Below are 23,497 nucleotides of genomic sequence, written 5' to 3'. Positions count from 1 at the left end.
CCCCAGCACCTCAACCCCTTCTACCCCCAGCCCCTCAACCCCTTCTACCCCCAGCACCCCAACCCCTTCTACCCCCAGCACCTCAACCCCTTCTACCCCCAGCACCCCAACCCCTTCTACCCTCAGTCCTCCAACCCCTTCTACCCCCAGCCCCTCAACCCCTCTACCCCCAGCACCCCAACCCCTTCTACACCCAGCACCTCAACCCCTTCTACCCCCAGCACCTCAACCCCTTCTACCCCCAGCACCCCAACCCCTTCTACCCCCAGCACCTCAACCCCTTCTGCCCCCAGTCCCCAGCACCTCAGCCCCCAGCACCCCTACCCCTTCTACCCCCAGCACCTCAACCCCTTCTACCCCAGCCCCTCAACCCCTTCTACCCCCAGCCCCTCAACCCCTGCTACCCTCAGCCCTCCAACCCCTTCTACCCCCAGCACCTCAACCCCTTCTACCCCCAGCACCTCAGCACCTCAATCCCTTCTACCCCCAGCCCTCAGCACCTCAACTCCTTCTACCCCCAGCCCTCAGCACCTCAACCCCTTCTACCCTCAGCACCTCAACCCCTTCTACCCCCAGCACCTCAACCCCTTCTACCCCCAGCCCTCAGCACCTCAACCCCTTCTACCCCCAGCACCTCAACCCCTTCTATCCCCAGCCCTCAGCACCTCAACCCCTTCTACCCCCAGCCCTCAGCACCTCAACCCCTTCTACCCCCAGCACCTCAACCCCTTCTACCCCCAGCCCTCAGCACCTCAACCCCTTCTACCCCCAGCACCTCAACCCCTTCTACCCCCAGCCCTCAGCACCTCAACCCCTTCTACCCCCAGCCCTCAGCACCTCAAGCCCTTCTACCCCCAGCACCTCAACCCCTTCTACCCCCAGTCCCCAGCACCTCAACCCCTTCTACCCCCAGCCCTCCCGGTCTAGCCCAGCGTGGTAAGTGGTAAAGGGAGACCTGATTGGTTCTACTCTGTCTCCAGGGTATGGTAAAGGGAGACCTGATTGGTTCTAGTCTGTCTCCAGGGTATGGTAAAGGGAGACCTGATTGGTTCTAGTCTGTCTCCAGGGTATGGTAAAGGGAGACCTGATTGGTTCTAGTCTGTCTCCAGAGGAGGGTAAAGGGATACTTGATTGGTTCTAGTCTGTCTCCAGGGTATGGTAAAGGGATACCTGATTGGTTCTAGTCTGTCTCCAGAGGAGGGTAAAGGGATACCTGATTGGTTCTAGTCTGTCTCCAGGGTATGGTAAAGGGATACCTGATTGGTTCTAGTCTGTCTCCAGAGGAGGGTAAAGGGATACCTGATTGGTTCTAGTCTGTCTCCAGGGTATGGTAAAGGGAGACCTGATTGGTTCTAGTCTGTCTCCAGGGGTTCGACACATAAATATTGTCTGGATGAATATATACTGTACTGTATCCATGTGCTGGGCATTGGTTGCCTTGGACAAGACAGACAGACACACAGGCAGACAGGCAGACAGGCAGACAGACAGGCAGACAGACAGGCAGACAGACAGGCAGACAGACAGACAGACAGGCAGACAGGCAGGCAGACAGACAGACAGACAGGCAGACAGACAGACAGACAGGCAGACAGACAGATAGACAGACAGACAGACAGGCAGACAGACAGACAGACAGGCAGACAGACAGACAGACAGGCAGACAGGCAGGCAGACAGACAGGTAGACAGACAGGCAGACAGGTAGGCAGACAGACAGACAGACAGGCAGACAGGCAGACAGGCAGACAGACAGACAGGCAGACAGGCAGACAGACAGACAGACAGACAGACAGACAGGCAGACAGGCAGACAGACAGACAGACAGACAGACAGGCAGACAGGCAGACAGACAGGCAGACAGACAGACAGACAGACAGACAGACAGACAGACAGACAGACAGACAGACAGACAGACAGACAGACAGGCAGACAGGCAGACAGACAGGCACAGCTGCGCCTCCTTTAAGACATCCATTATTATGTATCCTTTGTATCTCTGTCGAGCCTGAGATACTCCACTGGGGATGACTCAGGATAAGCCGGTCTGTCCGTCCGGGGGGTGCCCAGGAGAGGAACGACTTACTGCAGAGGGGGGGCCCTAAGACGTCCACCCACTCAACATCTGTCATAGGACAGGAGATGGGAGGACAGCGGGTAGGACAGGTGGGAGAGGGGAGGAGAGGAAAGGGCAGGACGGGAGAGAGGATGGGAAGAGGGGGAGGAGAGGGGGAAGGAGAGGAGAGAGGAGGAGGGGGGAGAGGGGAGGGGAGGAAAGGGCAGGACGGGAGAGAGGATGGGAAGAGGGGGAGGAGAGGAGAGAGGAGGAGAGGAGGGAGGAGAGGGGAGGGGAGGAAAGGGCAGGACGGGAGAGGGGGAGGAGAGGGGGAAGGAGGAGACTGTAAGCCTGTCTCTCCTGTCTGGTAGTCTTGTCTCTATAGACTTATTCTCAGGAGACTGTCAGCCTGTCTCTCCTGTCTGGTAGTCTTGTCTCTATAGACTTATTCTCAGGAGACTGTCAGCCTGTCTCTCCTGTCTGGTAGTCTTGTCTCTATAGACTTATTCTTAGGAGACTGTCAGCCTGTCTCTCCTGTCTGGTAGTCTTGTCTCTATAGACTTATTCTCAGGAGACTGTAAGCCTGTCTCTCCTGTCTGGTAGTCTTGTCTCTATAGACTTATTCTCAGGAGACTGTCAGCCTGGCTCTCCTGTCTGGTAGTCTTGTATCTCGTCCATCAGGCAGCTCTCTCCAGCGATTATGTTATTCTGTGGATGATGAGGTTATCTCTGACATGTACATAGAGAGAGAGAGACAGAGTGATGTGACTGGTCAGAGAGACAGTCTCGCTGTCTCCCTGTCTCCCTGTCTCCCTGTATCTGAAAACACACTGTCCAGGTCCCCTCGCTGTCTCCCTGTCTCTGATAACACACTGTCCAGGTCCCCTCGCTGTCTCCCTGTCTCCCTGTATCTGAGAACACACTGTCCAGGTCCCCTCGCTGTCTCCCTGTCTCCCTGTATCTGAGAACACACTGTCCAGGTCCCCTCGCTGTCTCCCTGTCTCCCTGTATCTGAGAACACACTGTCCAGGTCCCATCGCTGTCTCCCTGTCTCCCTGTATCTGAAAACACACTGTCCAGGTCCCCTCGCTGTTTCCCTGTCTCCCTGTATCTGATAACACACTGTCCAGGTCCCCTCGCTGTCTCCCTGTCTCCCTGTATCTGAGAACACACTGTCCAGGTCCCCTCGATGTCTCCCTGTCTCTGATAACACACTGTCCAGGTCCCCTCGCTGTCTCCCTGTCTCCCTGTATCTGATAACACACTGTCCAGGTCCCCTCGCTGTCTCCCTGTCTCCCTGTCTCTGATAACACACTGTCCAGGTCCCCTCGCTGTCTCCCTGTATCTGATAACACACTGTCCAGGTCCCCTCGCTGTTTCCCTGTCTCCCTGTATCTGATAACACACTGTCCAGGTCCCCTCGCTGTCTCCCTGTATCTGATAACACACTGTCCAGGTCCCCTCGCTGTCTCCCTGTATCTGAGAACACACTGTCCAGGTCCCCTCGCTGTCTCCCTGTCTCCCTGTATCTGAGAACACACTGTCCAGGTCCCCTCGATGTCTCCCTGTCTCTGATAACACACTGTCCAGGTCCCCTCGCTGTCTCCCTGTCTCCCTGTATCTGATAACACACTGTCCAGGTCCCCTCGCTGTCTCCCTGTCTCCCTGTCTCTGATAACACACTGTCCAGGTCCCCTCGCTGTCTCCCTGTATCTGATAACACACTGTCCAGGTCCCCTCGCTGTTTCCCTGTCTCCCTGTATCTGATAACACACTGTCCAGGTCCCCTCGCTGTCTCCCTGTATCTGATAACACACTGTCCAGGTCCCCTCGCTGTCTCCCTGTATCTGAGAACACACTGTCCAGGTCCCCTCGCTGTCTCCCTGTCTCCCTGTATCTGAGAACACACTGTCCAGGTCCCCTCGCTGTCTCCCTGTCTCCCTGTATCTGAGAACACACTGTCCAGGTCCCATCGCTGTCTCCCTGTCTCCCTGTATCTGAAAACACACTGTCCAGGTCCCCTCGCTGTCTCCCTGTCTCCCTGTATCTGAGAACACACTGTCCAGGTCCCCTCGCTGTCTCCCTGTCTCCCTGTATCTGATAACACACTGTCCAGGACCCTCGCTGTCTCCCTGTCTCTGATAACACACTGTCCAGGTCCCCTCGCTGTCTCCCTGTCTCCCTGTATCTGATAACACACTGTCCAGGTCCCCTCGCTGTCTCCCTGTATCTGATAACACACTGTCCAGGTCCCCTCGCTGTCTCCCTGTATCTGATAACACACTGTCCAGGTCCCCTCGCTGTCTCCCTGTATCTGAGAACACACTGTCCAGGTCCCCTCGCTGTTTCCCTGTCTCCCTGTATCTGATAACACACTGTCCAGGTCCCCTCGCTGTCTCCCTGTCTCCCTGTATCTGAGAACACACTGTCCAGGTCCCCTCGCTGTCTCCCTGTCTCCCTGTATCTGAGAACACACTGTCCAGGTCCCCTCGCTGTCTCCCTGTCTCCCTGTATCTGAGAACACACTGTCCAGGTCCCCTCGCTGTCTCCCTGTCTCCCTGTATCTGAGAACACACTGTCCAGGTCCCCTCGATGTCTCCCTGTCTCTGATAACACACTGTCCAGGTCCCCTCGCTGTCTCCCTGTCTCCCTGTATCTGATAACACACTGTCCAGGTCCCCTCGCTGTCTCCCTGTCTCCCTGTCTCTGATAACACACTGTCCAGGTCCCCTCGCTGTCTCCCTGTATCTGATAACACACTGTCCAGGTCCCCTCGCTGTTTCCCTGTCTCCCTGTATCTGATAACACACTGTCCAGGTCCCCTCGCTGTCTCCCTGTATCTGATAACACACTGTCCAGGTCCCCTCGCTGTCTCCCTGTATCTGAGAACACACTGTCCAGGTCCCCTCGCTGTCTCCCTGTCTCCCTGTATCTGATAACACACTGTCCAGGTCCCCTCGCTGTCTCCCTGTCTCCCTGTATCTGAGAACACACTGTCCAGGTCCCCTCGCTGTCTCCCTGTCTCCCTGTATCTGAGAACACACTGTCCAGGTCCCATCGCTGTCTCCCTGTCTCCCTGTATCTGAAAACACACTGTCCAGGTCCCCTCGCTGTCTCCCTGTCTCCCTGTATCTGAGAACACACTGTCCAGGTCCCCTCGCTGTCTCCCTGTCTCCCTGTATCTGATAACACACTGTCCAGGACCCTCGCTGTCTCCCTGTCTCTGATAACACACTGTCCAGGTCCCCTCGCTGTCTCCCTGTCTCCCTGTATCTGATAACACACTGTCCAGGTCCCCTCGCTGTCTCCCTGTATCTGATAACACACTGTCCAGGTCCCCTCGCTGTCTCCCTGTATCTGATAACACACTGTCCAGGTCCCCTCGCTGTCTCCCTGTATCTGAGAACACACTGTCCAGGTCCCCTCGCTGTTTCCCTGTCTCCCTGTATCTGATAACACACTGTCCAGGTCCCCTCGCTGTCTCCCTGTCTCCCTGTATCTGAGAACACACTGTCCAGGTCCCCTCGCTGTCTCCCTGTCTCCCTGTATCTGAGAACACACTGTCCAGGTCCCCTCGCTGTCTCCCTGTCTCCCTGTATCTGAGAACACACTGTCCAGGTCCCCTCGCTGTCTCCCTGTCTCCCTGTATCTGAGAACACACTGTCCAGGTCCCCTCGATGTCTCCCTGTCTCTGATAACACACTGTCCAGGTCCCCTCGCTGTCTCCCTGTCTCCCTGTATCTGATAACACACTGTCCAGGTCCCCTCGCTGTCTCCCTGTCTCCCTGTCTCTGATAACACACTGTCCAGGTCCCCTCGCTGTCTCCCTGTATCTGATAACACACTGTCCAGGTCCCCTCGCTGTTTCCCTGTCTCCCTGTCTCTGATAACACACTGTCCAGGTCCCCTCGCTGTCTCCCTGTATCTGATAACACACTGTCCAGGTCCCCTCGCTGTCTCCCTGTATCTGATAACACACTGTCCAGGTCCCCTCGCTGTCTCCCTGTATCTGAGAACACACTGTCCAGGTCCCCTCGCTGTTTCCCTGTCTCCCTGTATCTGATAACACACTGTCCAGGTCCCCTCGCTGTCTCCCTGTCTCCCTGTATCTGAGAACACACTGTCCAGGTCCCCTCGCTGTCTCCCTGTATCTGAGAACACACTGTCCAGGTCCCCTCGCTGTCTCCCTGTCTCCCTGTATCTGAGAACACACTGTCCAGGTCCCATCGCTGTCTCCCTGTATCTGAGAACACACTGTCCAGGTCCCCTCGCTGTCTCCCTGTCTCCCTGTATCTGAGAACACACTGTCCAGGTCCCATCGCTGTCTCCCTGTATCTGATAACACACTGTCCAGGTCCCCTCGCTGTCTCCCTGTATCTGATAACACACTGTCCAGGTCCCCTCGCTGTCTCCCTGTCTCCCTGTATCTGATAACACACTGTCCAGGTCCCCTCGCTGTCTCCCTGTATCTGATAACACACTGTCCAGGTCCCCTCGATGTCTCCCTGTCTCTGATAACACACTGTCCAGGTCCCCTCGCTGTCTCCCTGTCTCCCTGTATCTGATAACACACTGTCCAGGTCCCCTCGCTGTCTCCCTGTCTCTGATAACACACTGTCCAGGTCCCCTCGCTGTCTCCCTGTATCTGATAACACACTGTCCAGGTCCCCTCGCTGTTTCCCTGTCTCCCTGTCTCTGATAACACACTGTCCAGGTCCCCTCGCTGTCTCCCTGTATCTGATAACACACTGTCCAGGTCCCCTCGCTGTCTCCCTGTATCTGATAACACACTGTCCAGGTCCCCTCGCTGTCTCCCTGTATCTGAGAACACACTGTCCAGGTCCCCTCGCTGTTTCCCTGTCTCCCTGTATCTGATAACACACTGTCCAGGTCCCCTCGCTGTCTCCCTGTCTCCCTGTATCTGAGAAAACACTGTCCAGGTCCCCTCGCTGTCTCCCTGTCTCCCTGTATCTGAGAACACACTGTCCAGGTCCCATCGCTGTCTCCCTGTATCTGATAACACACTGTCCAGGTCCCCTCGCTGTCTCCCTGTATCTGATAACACACTGTCCAGGTCCCCTCGCTGTCTCCCTGTCTCCCTGTATCTGATAACACACTGTCCAGGTCCCCTCGCTGTCTCCCTGTATCTGATAACACACTGTCCAGGTCCCCTCGCTGTCTCCCTGTATCTGATAACACACTGTCCAGGTCCCCTCGCTATCTCCCTGTCTCCCTGTATCTGATAACACACTGTGACTTTGCCCTGTGGTCATGTTGCTCTGACCTGGGCGTGCTTTGATCGTCTGGGGTCACTCTCTCCTCTTCCTCTGTCTTCCCTTGAGATCAGACTGTCCAGACTGTAAACTCCCTTTGGCCTGTGGCGTTCTGACCTGGGCGTGTGTGAGACGGAGTCACCTCCTTCCCTGTCTTCTCTCTACCTCTCTCCTTTTCTTTCCTTCCCAATCCCTCTCTCTCCCCCTGCCTCAGGTGTCAACAGGCCCATCGATCAACCCCGTGCTGCTCTTCTCCTTTCTCCTCCTCTCCTCCTCCCTCCACCTCTCCTCCCTCCACCTTTCCTCTCCTCCCTCCACCTCTCCTCCTCTCCTCCACCTCTCCTCCCTCCACCTCTCCTCTCCTCCTCCCTCCACCTCTCCTCCCTCCACCTTTCCTCTCCTCCCTCCACCTCTCCTCTCCTCCTCCCTCCACCTCTCCTCCCTCCACCTCTCCTCTCCTCCCTCCACCTCTCCTCCTCTCCTCCTCCTCCCTCCACCTCTCCTCCCTCCACCTCTCCTCTCCTCCCTCCACCTCTCCTCCTCTCCTCCTCCTCCCTCCACCTCTCCTCCCTCCACCTCTCCTCCCTCCACCTCTCCTCTCCTCCCTCCACCTCTCCTCCTCCTCCCTCCACCTCTCCTCCCTCCACCTTTCCTCTCTCCACCTTTCCTCTCCTCCCTCCACCTCTCCTCTCCTCCTCCCTCCACCTCTCCTCCCTCCACCTTTCCTCTCCTCCCTCCACCTCTCCTCTCCTCCTCCTCCCTCCACCTCTCCTCCCTCCACCTCTCCTCTCCTCCCTCCACCTCTCCTCCTCTCCTCCTCCTCCCTCCACCTCTCCTCCCTCCACCTCTCCTCTCCTCCTCCCTCCACCTCTCCTCCCTCCACCTCTCCTCTCCTCCCTCCACCTCTCCTCCTCTCCTCCTCCTCCCTCCACCTCTCCTCCCTCCACCTCTCCTCTCCTCCTCCCTCCACCTTTCCTCTCCTCTCCTCCCTCCACCTCTCCTCCCCTCCTCCTCTCCTCTCCTCCCCTCCTCCTCCCTCCACCTCTCCTCCCTCCCTCCCTCCACCTCTCCTCTCTCCTCTCTCCGCCCTCCTCCTCCTCTCCTCCCTCCCCTCTCTCCTCCCTCCACCTCTCCTCTCCTCCTCCCTCCACCTCTCCTCCCTCCACCTATCCTCCTCTCCTCCCTCCACCTCTCCTCTCCTCCCCTCTCTCCTCCCTCCTCCTCTCCTCCCTTCTCCTCTCCCCTCTCTCCTCCCTCCACCTCTCCTCTCCTCTCCTCTCCTCCCCTCTCTCCTCCCTCTTCCTCTCCGCCCTTCTCCTCTCCTCTCCCCTCCCTTCTCCTCTCCTCCCCTCTCTCCTCCCTCCACCTCTCCCCCCTTCTCCTCTCCTCTCTTCCTCAGCTAATCACCATGATAACCTGGGGCAGGATTCAGAAATGCACTACCAACTCCCGAAGGAATGTGTACAGTAATTAACCCCAAAGGGATATTGAGTGTGTGGGTAGGTGTCTGGGTGGGTGGCTGGCTGGATGGGTGGGTGGCTGGCTGGATGGGGGGGGGTGGCTGGCTGGATGGGGGGGTGGATGGGTGGGTGGCTGGTTGGTTGGATGGATGGGTGGGTGGCTGGCTGGATAGGTGGCTGGCTGGTTGGCTGGGTGGATGGATGGATGGATGGGTGGGGGGGTTGGATGGGTGGGTGGCTGGATGACTGGGTGGGTGGGGGGAGGGGTGGCTGGCTGGCTGGCTGGCTGGGTGGGTGGATGGGTGGCTGGATGGATCGCTGGGTGGGGGGGTGGATCGCTGGCTGGGTGGGTGGGTGGGTGGATGGATCGCTGGCTGGGTGGGTGGGCCCTAGCCAAGTGATGGCGAAAGATGGACAGATCCCCTTTTCCAAATAACTATTTCAACCCCCAACCCCCAACCCCCAAACGTATTTTAACAGCACATTTGTCCCTCTTCTTTCTCCATGGCAGCTCTTCCACGTGGCCTATGTCCTCATCAAGTTTGCCAACTCTCCTCGACCAGACCTGTGGGTGCTAGAACGTTCCACTGACTTCGGAGAGACCTACCAGCCGTGGCAGTTCTTCGCCTGTGAGTAGGGCCGGGAATTTTTATATGTTTCCATTCCAATTTTTATTTGCGATTTGATGTTCCGAACATTTTGCTGACTAGATATCTGCTGCAGAGAGACGAGAGAAAATGAGTTTTGATCAGACATGGAAATAGAAGTGGTGAAAACACGTTGGCTCACTATTTCAAAATGAAATAGTGAAGATGGAGAACAAAGCTATAGGATGGAAACTACCGGAGGGTTTGGAGCAGGTACAACTTCCAGTCAAATATCGATGTGTAACACCTTCCAGGTACAGCCAACTAGAGAACGCTAACGCTACCTAGCAACAACAACAAAAAACGATACTTGGAGTCAAACTATCGATATGTCGTCCAAAAAATTATATTGAGATTTTCCCCCATCACTACGTGCTCCTATGAGTAGAACTATGATACAAATTGTACTTGTGGTTCCTGAACATCGAAAAGAGAAGGAAGACAAGGCTCAGGAAGAGGATTAGGTTGGTGTGTTTATGTCTGGGGGCCTGGAAGTTCAACTCCTGTGTTAGTTTTAACCCCTTGTGTGATTGGTTGTGTGTGATTGGTTGTGTGTGATTGGTTGTGTGTGATTGGTTGTGGGTGATTGGTTGTGGGTGATTGGTTGTGGGTGATTGGTTGTGTGTGTTTGGTTGTGTGTGATTGGTTGTGTGTGTTTGGTTGTGTGGGTGATTGGTTGTGTGTGTTTGGTTGTGTGTGATTGGTTGTGTGTGATTGGTTGTGGGTGATTGGTTGTGGGTGTTTGGTTGTGTGTGTTTGGTTGTGTGTGTTTGGTTGTGTGTGTTTGGTTGTGTGTGTTTGGTTGTGTGTGATTGGTTGTGTGTGATTGGTTGTGTGTGATTGGTTGTGTGTGTTTGGTTGTGGGTGATTGGTTGTGGGTGATTGGTTGTGTGTGTTTGGTTGTGTGTGTTTGGTTGTGTGTGATTGGTTGTGTGTGATTGGTTGTGTGTGATTGGTTGTGTGTGATTGGTTGTGTGTGATTGGTTGTGTGTGATTAGTTGTGTGTGATTGGTTGTGTGTGTTTGGTTGTGTGTGATTGGTTGTGTGTGTTTGGTTGTGTGTGATTGGTTGTGTGTGATTGGTTGTGTGTGTTTGGTTGTGGGTGATTGGCTGTGTGTGTTTGGTTGTGTGGGTGATTGGTTGTGTGTGATTCTAAGGGTTATTCCAAGATTCCGGGGGTTTTGTTTTGGAATAACCCTGAGGGCAGGGGGGGGTGGCCTCTCACAGAGCTGCTTCCACCTGACTGGCGGCACCAGCTGTCAATCAATAGGAGGGAGACAGGAACATTCCGAGCATTGTTGCCCGCCCACCTCATCGGCGGTACAGATACAACCTCTACCTCAGAGCTCAATATTTGAGACAGAGACAGACAGGAGAAGATATTTAACAGGACTTCACTATTGACAGACAGGAGAAGATATTTAATGTGACTTCACTTCCTCGTAGGTAAAATTGGACACGGTAAAAGCAGTTAGTAGTCTGAGAGAAGAGGGACCCTGGGCCTCCTCTTAGACTAACAGTATTGTCTGTACAAGAGAGACCCGGGTTGTTTGGATCCTGGATGCTGATTGGTTGATTTAAAAAATACCATGACGTGTTAATCTCATAACTCCACTGTCCCGCAGCTCTGCAAGGAAATTCATAAACTTCATCTCCTTCGTGGAAACAAAACTTCTACACATAATTTTTCGATGTTACTATTTGGTTTGCAACAGTTGAGGGTTGTATAAAACGACCAGCCTGCTGGGGTAGCAACTTCAGAACGCAAAAACAAATGTACATTTAAAAAAAAATGTATCTTCTTTTTATCTTATTAAATGTATTCTATTGTACCTGATTATATACTATTATTATTGTTATTGAAATACTGTACCACTATGGCAAAGTCAACTAATTGTATTCATGCCAAAAAGGCAATCTGAATTTGAATTTGAGAGAGCGAGCAGAGAGAGAGAGAAAGAGAGTGAGAGCGAGCTGAGAGAGAAGAGAGGGAGAGCTCACCTCTTGGCCACAGTACAGTGGACTATATGATTACAGACATTGGCCCTTTCTCTCTCAGCCCATTCACTGTCAAGCCACTAACACCACTGTCTGATCACAGACAAATTACGTTGTTCCTCAAAAGAACAGACATGGAATCAACCACACATTTACAGCCCAGTCAGCTGTACAACATTAGACATTCACAGCTCAGTCAACTGTACAACATCAGACATTCACAGCCCAGTCAACTGTACAACATCAGACATTTACAGCCCAGTCAGCTGTACAACATCAGACATTCACAGCTCAGTCAACTGTACAACATCAGACATTCACAGCCCAGTCAACTGTACAACATCAGACATTCACAGCTCAGTCAGCTGTACAACATCAGACATTCATAGAGATGGGCCCAAAACAGCAGAGAAAAATACCAGGAAGCAACCTGTCATCGAAATATCCAAACACTCTTAGATAACTTTCTAGATACCACATTCACTCACAGTGAAGAAGGCATCAATCTGGCCGTAAAAAAACATCAACTATATATTCAGGCAAACGGCAAAAGAAGCACAATTGAAATTGATATAAAACAAAACAAAAAAAGACCACAGATGACAACTGGTTTGATGCAGATTGTAAAATTATAAGGAATCAACTTAGAACACTATCCAACCAAAAGCACAGAGACCCAAATAATGGTGAATTAGGCCTTCATTACTGGGAGACTTTAAAACTCTATAAGCGTACACTCAGAACCAAGCACAGTACAACAGCTGACACTAATTGAACACTAACAACTTCTGGCAAAATTGAAATCAAAAATATAAAAAATCTAAACGAGGAATTAGTGATACAAAATGGTGACATATGGACGACCCATTTTAAAACACTACAACACCGTTCAAATGGACACTAACACAGAACAACGCCAAATTCATGAGAAGTTGAATGGATTAGAAAAAGCTATAAAGGACAACCAAAATCCATTGGACTCCCCAATTACTGACCAGGAGCTCTATAAGAAACTAAACTATTACTGACCAGGAGCTCTATAAGAAACTAAACTATTACTGACCAGGAGCTCTATAAGAAACTAAACTATTACTGACCAGGAGCTCTATAAGAAACTAAACTATTACTGACCAGGAGCTCTATAAGAAACTAAACTATTACTGACCAGGAGCTCTATAAGAAACTAAACTATTACTGACCAGGAGCTCTATAAGAAACTAAACTATTACTGACCAGGAGCTCTATAAGAAACTAAACTATTACTGACCAGGAGCTCTATAAGAAACTAAACTATTACTGACCAGGAGCTCTATAAGAAACTAAACTATTACTGACCAGGAGCTCTATAAGAAACTAAACTATTACTGACCAGGAGCTCTATAAGAAACTAAACTATTACTGACCAGGAGCTCTATAAGAAACTAAACTATTACTGACCAGGAGCTCTATAAGAAACTAAACTATTACTGACCAGGAGCTCTATAAGAAACTAAACTATTACTGACCAGGAGCTCTATAAGAAACGAAACTATTACTGACCAGGAGCTCTATAAGAAACTAAACTATTACTGACCAGGAGCTCTATAAGAAACTAAACTATTACTGACCAGGAGCTCTATAAGAAACTAAACTATTACTGACCAGGAGCTCTATAAGAAACTAAACTATTACTGACCAGGAGCTCTATAAGAAACTTCAGGTCCTCAGATTTAAAATAGCATGCGGACCTGATGGCATCCTAAATGAGATGCTCAAACTCACCAGCGCAAAATTTCAATTGGCTGTATTAAAACAGTTTAATTTGATCCTGAGTGTCGGTTATTTCCCTGACATCTGGAATCAAAGACTCATAACCCCAACCTTTAAGAACGGAGACAAATTTGACCCTAACAATTCCAGAGGCATTTGTGTGAACAGTAACCTGGGGAAGGTTTTCTGTAGTATTATAAATGTAAGAGTTCTAAACTTCCTTAATAAGCACAATGTCTTGAGTAAAAGACAAATTGGATTTATACCAAAACATCGCACGACTGATCATATTTAAACCCTACACACCCTGATAGATCAACATGTCCACCAACATAATACCAAAATATACACTTGCTTTATCAACTTCCAAAAAGCATTTGATTCTATTTGACATACAGGACTGTTCTACAAAGTTATTGAAAGTGGTGTAGGGGGTAAAACATATGACATAATTAAATCAATGTATACTGGCAATACGTGCAGCATTAAAATTGGCAAGAAAATAACATAATTCTTTAACCAGGGGCAGGGCCTTCGCCAGGGTTGCAATCTGAGCCCTGCACTCTTCAATATTTACATTAACAAATTGGCCACTATTCTAGAAAAATCCTCAGCCCCTGGTATTAGTCTCCACAATTCAGAAGTTAAATGCCTATTCTTCGCAGATGACCTGTGCCTGCTGTCACCCACAGCACATGGCCTACAGCAGAGCCTGGACCTGCTAGAGCAGTACTGCCAGACCTGGGCCCTGGCAGTAAACCCCAAAAAGACTCAAATAATGATTTTCCAGAGAAGATTCAGATCTCAGGGAATTAGCCCAAAGTTCTCAATTGATACAAAATATAGAGAATTGCACACGCTACAATAACTTAGGTTTAAATACTGTATATAGAGTACTGCACACACTACAATTACTGAGGTTTAAAAATAAGCTCAACTGGACACCTTAATGAGGCAGTGAATGAACAGAGAGAAGGCACGCAGGGCATTCTACGCCATTAAAAGCCAATTCAAATTGAAATACCTATTAAAATTTGGCTAAAACTAATTGAATATGTCATAGAACCAATTGCACTTTATGGCAGCGAGGTGAGGGGTCCACTTGCAAAACAAGATTTCATCAAATGGGACAAACACCCCATTGAAACCCTACATGCAGAGTTCGTGAAGATTCTCCTACATGTCCAGAGGAAAACTACAAACAATGGATGCAGGGTGGAATTAGGCCAATATCCACTAATAATAAAAACTCAAAAAAGAGCAAATAAGTTTTGGAAACATCTAAAATACAGTGAGCACCTCTCATATCATTACCAAGCCCTGCAATGCCAAGAGCTGAGCAAAGAAAAGAGTCCCTTCATCCAGCTGGTCTTGGGGCTGAGTTCACTAACCTGTTCTACTAAAACACTGAAGCCTCAGTCCCCTCATCCAGCTGGTCTTGGGGCTGAGTTCACAAACCTGTTCTACTAACACACTGAAGCCTCAGTCCCATCATCCAGCTGGTCCTGGGGCTGAGTTCACTAACCTGTTCTACTAACACACTGAAGCCTCAGTCCCCTCATCCAGCTGGTCCTGGGGCTGAGTTCACTAACCTGTTCTACTAAAACACTGAAGCCTCAGTCCCCTCATCCAGCTGGTCCTGGGGCTGAGTTCACTAACCTGTTCTACTAACACACTGAAGCCTCAGTCCCCTCATCCAGCTGGTCCTGGGGCTGAGTTCACTAACCTGTTCTACTAAAACACTGAAGCCTCAGTCCCCTCATCCAGCTGGTCCTGGGGCTGAGTTCACTAACCTGTTCTACTAAAACACTGAAGCCTCAGTCCCATCATCCAGCTGGTCCTGGGGCTGAGTTCACAAACCTGTTCTACTAACACACTGAAGCCTCAGTCCCCTCATCCAGCTGGTCCTGGGGCTGAGTTCACAAACCTGTTCTACTAACACACTGAAGCCTCAGGACCAGAACATCCAATCAATCAGAATAAACCAAATTACAACACAGTCAAAACAAAACTATATTGCTTATTGGGAAACACAAGCACAAATACAAAGCAAAATGCAGTGCTATCTGTCCCTACATCGACAGTACACCGTGGCTAACTATTTGACCATGGTTACTGATCAAAACCTTAGAAAAACCTTGACAAAGTACAGGCTCAGTGAGCACAGCCTTGCCATTGAGAAGGGTAGACACAGGAAAACCTGGCTCCCTGTAGAGGAAAGGCTGTGCAACCACTGCACCACTGCAGGACCTGAGACGGAGCTGCATTTCCTGACTAATTTGAAACCTTTATTCAAGGTATGGTTACTGTATGGTTATTTTGACCCTTGGTTATTGTTGTTACTGTTGTCCCATTGACAATTTTGATTCTCTTTATTTAAACATTTTATTTTTATTTTCATATTGTAAATATCCAAAGTAAGCTTTGCGTCATGCCAATAAAGCAAATTGAATTGAATTGAAAGAGAAAGAAAGCAGAGAGAGCAGAGAGAGAGAAAAAACAGAGATAGGCCAAAGAGAGCAGAGAGAGAGACAAAACAGAGATAGGCCAAAGAGAGCAGAGAGAGAGACAAAACAGAGATAGGCCAAAGAGAGCAGAGAGAGAGAGCTGATTATCAAAAGATCAAATGTAATTCTATAGAGAGAGTAGAGAGAGCGAGAGAGCAGAGAGAGAGAGAGAGACGAGATAGCAGAGAAATGGAGAGGAGAGAGCATAGAGATGCAGAGAGATGGAGAAAAGAGAGCAGAGAGATGGAGAAAAGAGAGCAGAGAGATGGAGAAGAGAGAGCAGAGAGAGATACAAACTGATGGAAAGTGATGTTGGGGGTAAAACATACGACATTATAAAATCCATGTATACAAACAACAAGTGTGCGGTTAAAATTGGCAAAAAACACACACAATTCTTCACACAGGGTCATGGGGTTAGACAGGGATGCAGCTTAAGCCCCACCCTCTTCAACATATATATCAACGAATTGGCGCGGGCACTAGAAAAGTCTGCAGCACCCGGCCTCACCCTGCTAGAATCCGAAGTCAAATGTCTGCTGTTTGCTGATGATCTGGTGCTTCTGTCCCCAACCAAGGAGGGCCTACAGCAGCACCTAGATCTTCTGCTCAGATTCTGTCAGACCTGGGCCCTGAGAGTAAATCTCAGTAAGACCAAAATAATGGTGTTCCAAAAAGGGTCCAAAAAGGGTCCAGTCACCAGGACCACAAATAGAAATTCCATCTAGACACTGTTGCCCTAGAGCACACAAAAAACTATACATACCTTGGCCTAAACATCAGCGCCACAGGTAACTTCCACAAAGCTGTGAACGATCTGAGAGACAAGGCAAGAAGGGCATTCTATGCCATCAAAAGGAACATAAATTTCAACATACCAATTAGGATTTGGCTAAAAATACTTGAATCAGTCATAGAGCCCATTGCCCTTTATGGTTGTGAGGTCTGGGGTCTGCTCACCAACCAAGACTTCACAAAATGGGACAAACACCAAATTGAGACTGCATGCAGAATTCTGCAAAAATATCCTTTGTGTACAACGTAGAACACCAAATAATGCATGCAGAGCAGAATTAGGCCGATACCCACTAATTATCAAAATCCAGAAAAGAGCCGTTAAATTCTATAACCACCTAAAAGGAAGCGATTCCCAAACCTTCCATAACAAAGCCATCACCTACAGAGAGATGAACCTGGAGAAGAGTCCCCTAAGCAAGCTGGTCAGCACAATTAGCACAATTAGACCCAACCAAATCATGAGAAAACAAAAAGATAATTACTTGACACATTGGAAAGAATTAACAAAAAAACAGAGCAAACTAGAATGCTATTTGGCCCTACACAGAGAGTACACAGCGGCAGAATACCTGACCACTGTGACTGACCCAAAATGAAGGAAAGCTTTGACTATGTACAGACTCAGTGAGCATAGCCTTGCTATTGAGAAAGGCCGCCGTAGGCAGACATGGCTCTCAAGAGAAGACAGGCTATGTGCTCACTGCCCACAAAATGAGGTGGAAACTGAGCTGCACTTCCTAACCTCCTGCCCAATGTATGACCATATTAGAGAGACATATTTCCCTCAGATTACACAGATCCACAAAGAATTCGAAAACAAATCCAATTTTGAAAAACTCCCATATCTACTGGGTGAAATTCCACAGTGTGCCATCACAGCAGCAAGATTTGTGACCTGTTGCCACGAGAAAAGGGCAACCAGTGAAGAACAAACACCATTGTAAATACAACCCATATTTACGCTTATTTATTTTATCTTGTGTTCTTTAACCATTTGTACATTGTTAAAACACTATATATATATATATATATATATAATATGAAATTTGTAATGTCTTTATTGTTTTGAAACTTCTGTATGTGTAATGTTTACTGTTAATTTTGATTGTTTTTCACTTTATATATTATCTACCTCACTTGCTTTGGCAATGTTAACACATGTTTCCCATGCCAATAAAGCCCTTGAATTGAATTGAATTGATTTGAGAGAGAGAGAGCAGAGAGATGGAGAAGAGAGAGCAGAGAGAGAGAGAGAGAGTAGAAAGAGAAGGCAGAGAGAGAGCAGGGAGAGAGCAGAAAGAGCACGTGCAGAGAGAGTGAACAGAGAGAGAGCAAGCAGAGAATAGACTGAGGTCATCTGCCTTTGGCCTAAAGAGCAAGAACCTGGACTTCACCAAAGAAATCAGAAATACAGACATTGTCATCCTACAAGAAATCTGGTATAGAGGTGAGCTGGTAGTTCCGTAGTTCCGTCCACCAAACTACAGTGGCTTGTGAAAGTATTCACCCCCCTTGGCATTTTTCCTATTTTGTTCCCTACCTGGAATTAAAATAGATTTTTTGGGGGGGTTTGTATCATTTGATTGACACAACATGCCTACAACTTTGATGATGCAAAATATTTTTTATTGTGACACAAACAAGAAATAAGACCAAAAAAATGAAAACTTTTAGCGTGCATAACTATTTATCCCCGAAAGTCAATACTTTGTAGAGCCACCTTTTGCAGCAATTACAGCTGCAAGTTTCCTGTGGTGTGTCTCTATAAGCTTGGCACATGTAGCCACTGGCATGTTTGCCCATTCTTCAAGGCAAAACTGGTCCAACTCCTTCAAGTTGGATGGGTTCTGCTGGTTTACAGCAATCTTTAAGTCATACAAGATTCTCAATTAGATTGAGGTCTGGGCGTTGACTAGGCCATTGCAAGACATTTAAATGTTTCCCCTTAAAACTTCTTAGGGCTGAAATCCCGTTAACGGGATCGATATGACAACAGCCAGTGAAAGTGCAGGGCGACAAATTTAAAACAACTAAAATCTCATAATTAAGATTCCTCAAGCATACAAGTATTTTACACCATTGTAAAGATAAAATTCCCATTAATCCAGCCACAGTGTCTGATTTCAAAAAGTCTTTACAGCGAAAGCACCACAAACGATTATGTTAGGTCACAGAAGCCACAGAAAAACACAGCCATTTTTCCAGCCAAAGATATGAGTCACAAAAAGCACAAATAGAGGTAAAATGAATCACTAACCTTTGATGATCTTCATCAGATGACACTCATAGGACTTAATGTTACACAATACATGTATGTTTTGTTTGGTAAAGTTCATATTTATATCAAAAAATCTGTGTTTACATTGGCACGTTACGTTCAGTAGTTCCAAAAACATCCAGTGATTTTGCATAGCCACATCCATTTACAGAAATACTCATCATAAATGTTGATGAAAATACAAGTGTTACACATGGAATTATAGCTTTACTTCTCCTTAATGCAACCGCTATGTCAGATTTCAAAAAGCTTTACGGAAAAAGCAAACCATGCAATAATCTGAGAACGGAGCTCAGAAAACAAATCCATTTATCCGCCATGTTGGAGTCAAGAGAAATCAGAAATAACATAATAAATATTCACTTACCTTTGATGATCTTCATCAGAATGCACTCCCAGGAATCCCAGTTCCACAATAAATGTTTGATTTGTTCGATAATGCCCATCATTTATATCCAAATAGCTACTTTTGTTAGGGTGTTTAGTACACAAATCCAAACGCAGGTCCAGCCGAACGTCAGACGAAAAGTTAAAAAAGTTATATTACAGGTTGTAGAATCTTGTCAAACTAAGTATAGAATCAATCTTTAGGATGTTTTTATCATAAATCTTCAATAACGTTCCAACCGGAGAATTCCTATGTCTGTAGAAAAGCAATGGAACGCAGGTCGCTCTCATGTGAAATGCGCATGATCCGCTCGTGCCTCTCTGCCAGACACCTGACTCATTCCCCTCTCATTCAGCCCCACATCACAGTAGAAGCCTCATTCAAGTTTCTAAAGACGGTTGACATCTACTGGAAGCCATAGGAAGTGCAACATAACCAATATCCCACTGTGTATTCGATACGGGCTGAGTTGAATATCGAACAACCTCACACTTCCTGTTTGGATTTTTTCTCAGGTTTTTGCCTGCCATATGAGTTCTGTTATACTCCCAGACATCATTCAAACAGTTTCAGAGTGTTTTCTATCCAAATGTACTAATAATATGCATATATGCAAATGGGACTGAGGAGGAGGCTGTTTATTCTGGGCATCTTATTCATCCAAGCTACTCAATACTGCCCCCAGCCATAAGAAGTTAACCCACTCGAGTGTTGCTTTAACAGTATGCTTAGGGTCATTGTCCTGCTGGAAGGTGAACCTCCGTCCCAGTCTCAAATCTCTGGAAGATTAAAACAGGTTTCCCTCAAGAATTTCCCTGTATTTAGCACCATCCATCATTCCTTCAATTCTGACCAGTTTCCCAGTCCCTGCCGATGAAAACATACCCACAGCATGATGCTGCCACCACTGTGCTTCACTGTGGGGATGGTATTCTCGGGGGGATGAGAGGTGTTGGGTTTGCCCAGACATAGCGTTTTCCTTGATGGCCAAAAAAGCTCAATTTTAGTCTCATCTAACCAGAGTACCTTCTTCCATACGTTTGGGGAGTCTCCTACATGCCACCCAACATGTTTGCTTCTTTTTTTCTTTAAGCAATGGCTTTTTTCTGGCCACTCTTCCGTAAAGCCCAGCTCTGTGGAGTGTATGGCTTAAAGTGGTCCTATGGACAGATACTCCAATCTCGGCTGTGGAGCTTTGCAGCTCCTTCAGGGTTATCTTTGGTGTCTTTGTTGCCCCTCTGATTAATGCCCTCGTTGCCTGGTCCGTGGGTTTTGGTGGGCTGCCCTCTCTTGGCAGGTTTGTTGTGGTGCCATATTCTTTCCATTTTTTAATAATGGATTTAGGGATGTTCAAAGTTTCTGATATTTTTTAGAACCCAACCCTGATCTGTACTTCTCCTCAACTTTGTCAACTTTATCCCTAACCTGTTTGGAGAGCTCCTTGATCTTCATGGTGCCACTTGCTTGGTGGTGTTGCAGACTCTGGGGCCTTTCAGAACAGGTGTATATATACTGAGATCATGTGAGACTTAGATTGCACACAGGTGGACTTTATTTAACTAATTATCTTCTCACACCACTTTTCTGTTTTATTTTATTATTTTACATTTTTAAACAAGTTCTTTTTTCATTTCACTTCAGCTATTTTGTGTACGTCCATTACATGAAATCCAAATTAAAATCAAATTAAAATCCAGATTTGTAATGCAACAAAATAGGAAAAATGCCAAGGGGGGTGAATACTTTTGCAAGGCACTGTACCAGGTGTGAAACAGGGAAGGGACTCAAGGGGTCATTTTGGTATAGATTAAATTAATCAAAACAGTAACATTTTACATTTTGCTAGAAATTCAGAAGGAAATGATCTCAACAGAGAAAAATGTCCTTCTGTGTGCTACCTATATCCCTCCACTAGAATCCCCGTACTTTAATGAAGACAGCTTCTCCATCCTAGAGGGGGAAATCAATCATTTCCAGGCCCAGGGACATGTACTAGTCTGTGGATACCTAAATGTCAGAACCGGACAAGAACCTGACACCCTCAGCACACAGGGGGACAAACACCTACCTGGAGGTGACAGCATTCCCTCCCCCATATGCCCCCCTAGGCACAACTATGACAACATAACCACCAAAAATGGGTCACAACTCCTGCAGCTCTGTCGCAAGCTGGGTATGTACATAGTCAATGGTAGGCTTCGAGGAGAATCCTTCGGTAGGTACACCTATAGCTCATCTCTTGGCAGTAGTACTGTAGACTACTTTATCACTGACCTCAACCCAGAGTCTCTCAGAGCGTTCACAGTCAGCCCACTGACACCCTTATCAGATCACAGCAAAATCACAGTCTACTTGAACAGAGCAATACTCCATCATGAGGCATCAAAGCCAAAGGAACTGAGTAATACTGAGAAATGCTATACATGGAAGGAATGCAGTTTGGAAACCTACCAAAAAACTATTAGGCAGCAACAAATTCAATCCCTTTTAGACAACTTCCTGGACAAAACGTTCCACTGTAATAGTGAAGGTGTAAACTTGGCAGTAGAAAACCTAAACAGTATATTTGACCTCTCAGCTTCACTATCAAATCTAAACATTTCAAGCAGAAAACCTAAGAAAATTAACAACAATGACAAATGGTTTGATAAAGAATGTGAAAACCTAAGAAATAAATTGAGAAACCTGTCCAACCAAAAACACAGAGACCCAGAAAACCTACGCCTTTACTATGGTGAATCACTAAAACAATACAGAAATACACTACTGAAAAAGAAGGAACAGCACGTCAGAAATCAGCTCAATGTAACTGAAGAATCCATAGACTCTAACCACTTCTGGGGAAATTGGAAAACACTGAACAAACAACAACACAAAGAGTTATCTATCCAAAATGGAGATGTATGGATAAACCACTTCTCTAGTCTTTGTGGCTCTATAACAAAGAACAAACAGCATCAAACATATACATGATCAAATACAAATATTAGAATCAACTATGAAAGACGACCAGAACCCACTGGATTATCCAATTACATTGAATGAGCTACATAACGAAATACAAGCCCTCCAAATCAAAAAGGCCTGTGGTGTTGATGGTATCCTCAATGAAATGAAAAGTGAAAACAATGTACTGAGAAAATGTCAAATTGTTTTTTTTATCAAATTACTGTAAGACAGAACACATTCACCTTAATTGACAAAGAAACAAAACAAAGGCAAAGTATTGTCATGCTTTTAAAAAATTTCAAACAAGCTTTTGACTCAATTTGGCATGGGGGTTTTGCTATAGGCAAAACACACACATTTCTTTCCACAGGGCTGTGGGGTGAGACAGGGATGCAGCTTAAGCCCCACCCTCTTCAACATATTTATCAATAAATTGGCGAGGGCACTAGAACAGACTGCAGCACCCAGCCTCACCCTGCTAGAATCTGAAGTCAAATGTCTACTGTTTGCTGATGATCTGGTGCTTCTGTCACCAACCAAGGAGGGCCTACAGCAGAACCTAGATCTTCTGCTCAGATTCTGTCAGACTTGGGCCCTGACAGTAAATCTCAGTAAGACCAAAATAATGGTGTTCCAAAAAAGGTCCTGTTGCCATGACCACAAATACAAATTCCATCTAGACACTGTTGCCCTAGAGCACACACAAAACTACACATACCTGGGCCTAAACATCAGCACCACACGTAACTTCTACAAAGCTGTGAACGATCTGAGAGACAAGGCAAGAAGGGCCTTCTATGCCATCAAAAGGAACATAAAATTCGACATACCAATTAGTATCAGGCAAAAGAATACTTGAATCAGGTACAGAACCCATTGCCCTTTATGGTTGCGAGGTCTGGGGTCCGCTCACCAACCAAGAATTCATAAAATGGGACAAACACCGAATTGAGACTCTGCATGCAGAATTCTACAAAAATATCCTCTGTGTATAATGTAAAACACCAAATAATGCATACAGAGTAGAATTAGGGCCGATACCCACTAATTATCAAATTCCAGAAAAGAGACGTTTAAATCTACAACCACCTAAAAGGAATCAATTTCAAACCTTCCATAACAAAGCCATCCCCTACAGAGAGATGAACTTGGAGAAGAGTCCCCTTAAGCAAGCTGGTCCTGAGGCTCTGTTCACAAACACAGACACACCTTACAGAGCCCCAGGACAGCAGCACAATTAGACCCAACCAAATCATGAGAAAACAAAAAGATCATTTCTTGACACATTGGAAAGAATTAACAAAAAAACTGAGCAAACTAGAATGCTATTTGGCCCTAAACAGAGAGTACACAGTGGCAGAATACCTGACCACTGTAACTGACCCAACACTTAAG

The 23,497-nt window shown here is 47.5% G+C and overlaps 1 protein-coding gene across 1 annotated transcript in view; it reads left to right on the top strand.

Annotated features, from left to right (window-relative positions):
• The window catches only part of LOC109881165 (laminin subunit alpha-5-like), a 272,787-nt gene that overhangs the window by 74,447 nt on the left and 174,843 nt on the right, over positions 1-23,497 (top strand). Inside the window, 1 exon segment of the mRNA XM_031803671.1 lies at positions 9,300-9,417. Coding sequence (XP_031659531.1) covers positions 9,300-9,417 — 118 coding nt within the window.

Source organism: Oncorhynchus kisutch, linkage group LG24, assembly GCF_002021735.2.
Source record: "Oncorhynchus kisutch isolate 150728-3 linkage group LG24, Okis_V2, whole genome shotgun sequence".
NCBI lineage: Eukaryota > Metazoa > Chordata > Actinopteri > Salmoniformes > Salmonidae > Oncorhynchus > Oncorhynchus kisutch.
This window is presented reverse-complemented; position numbering and strand designations above follow the sequence as displayed.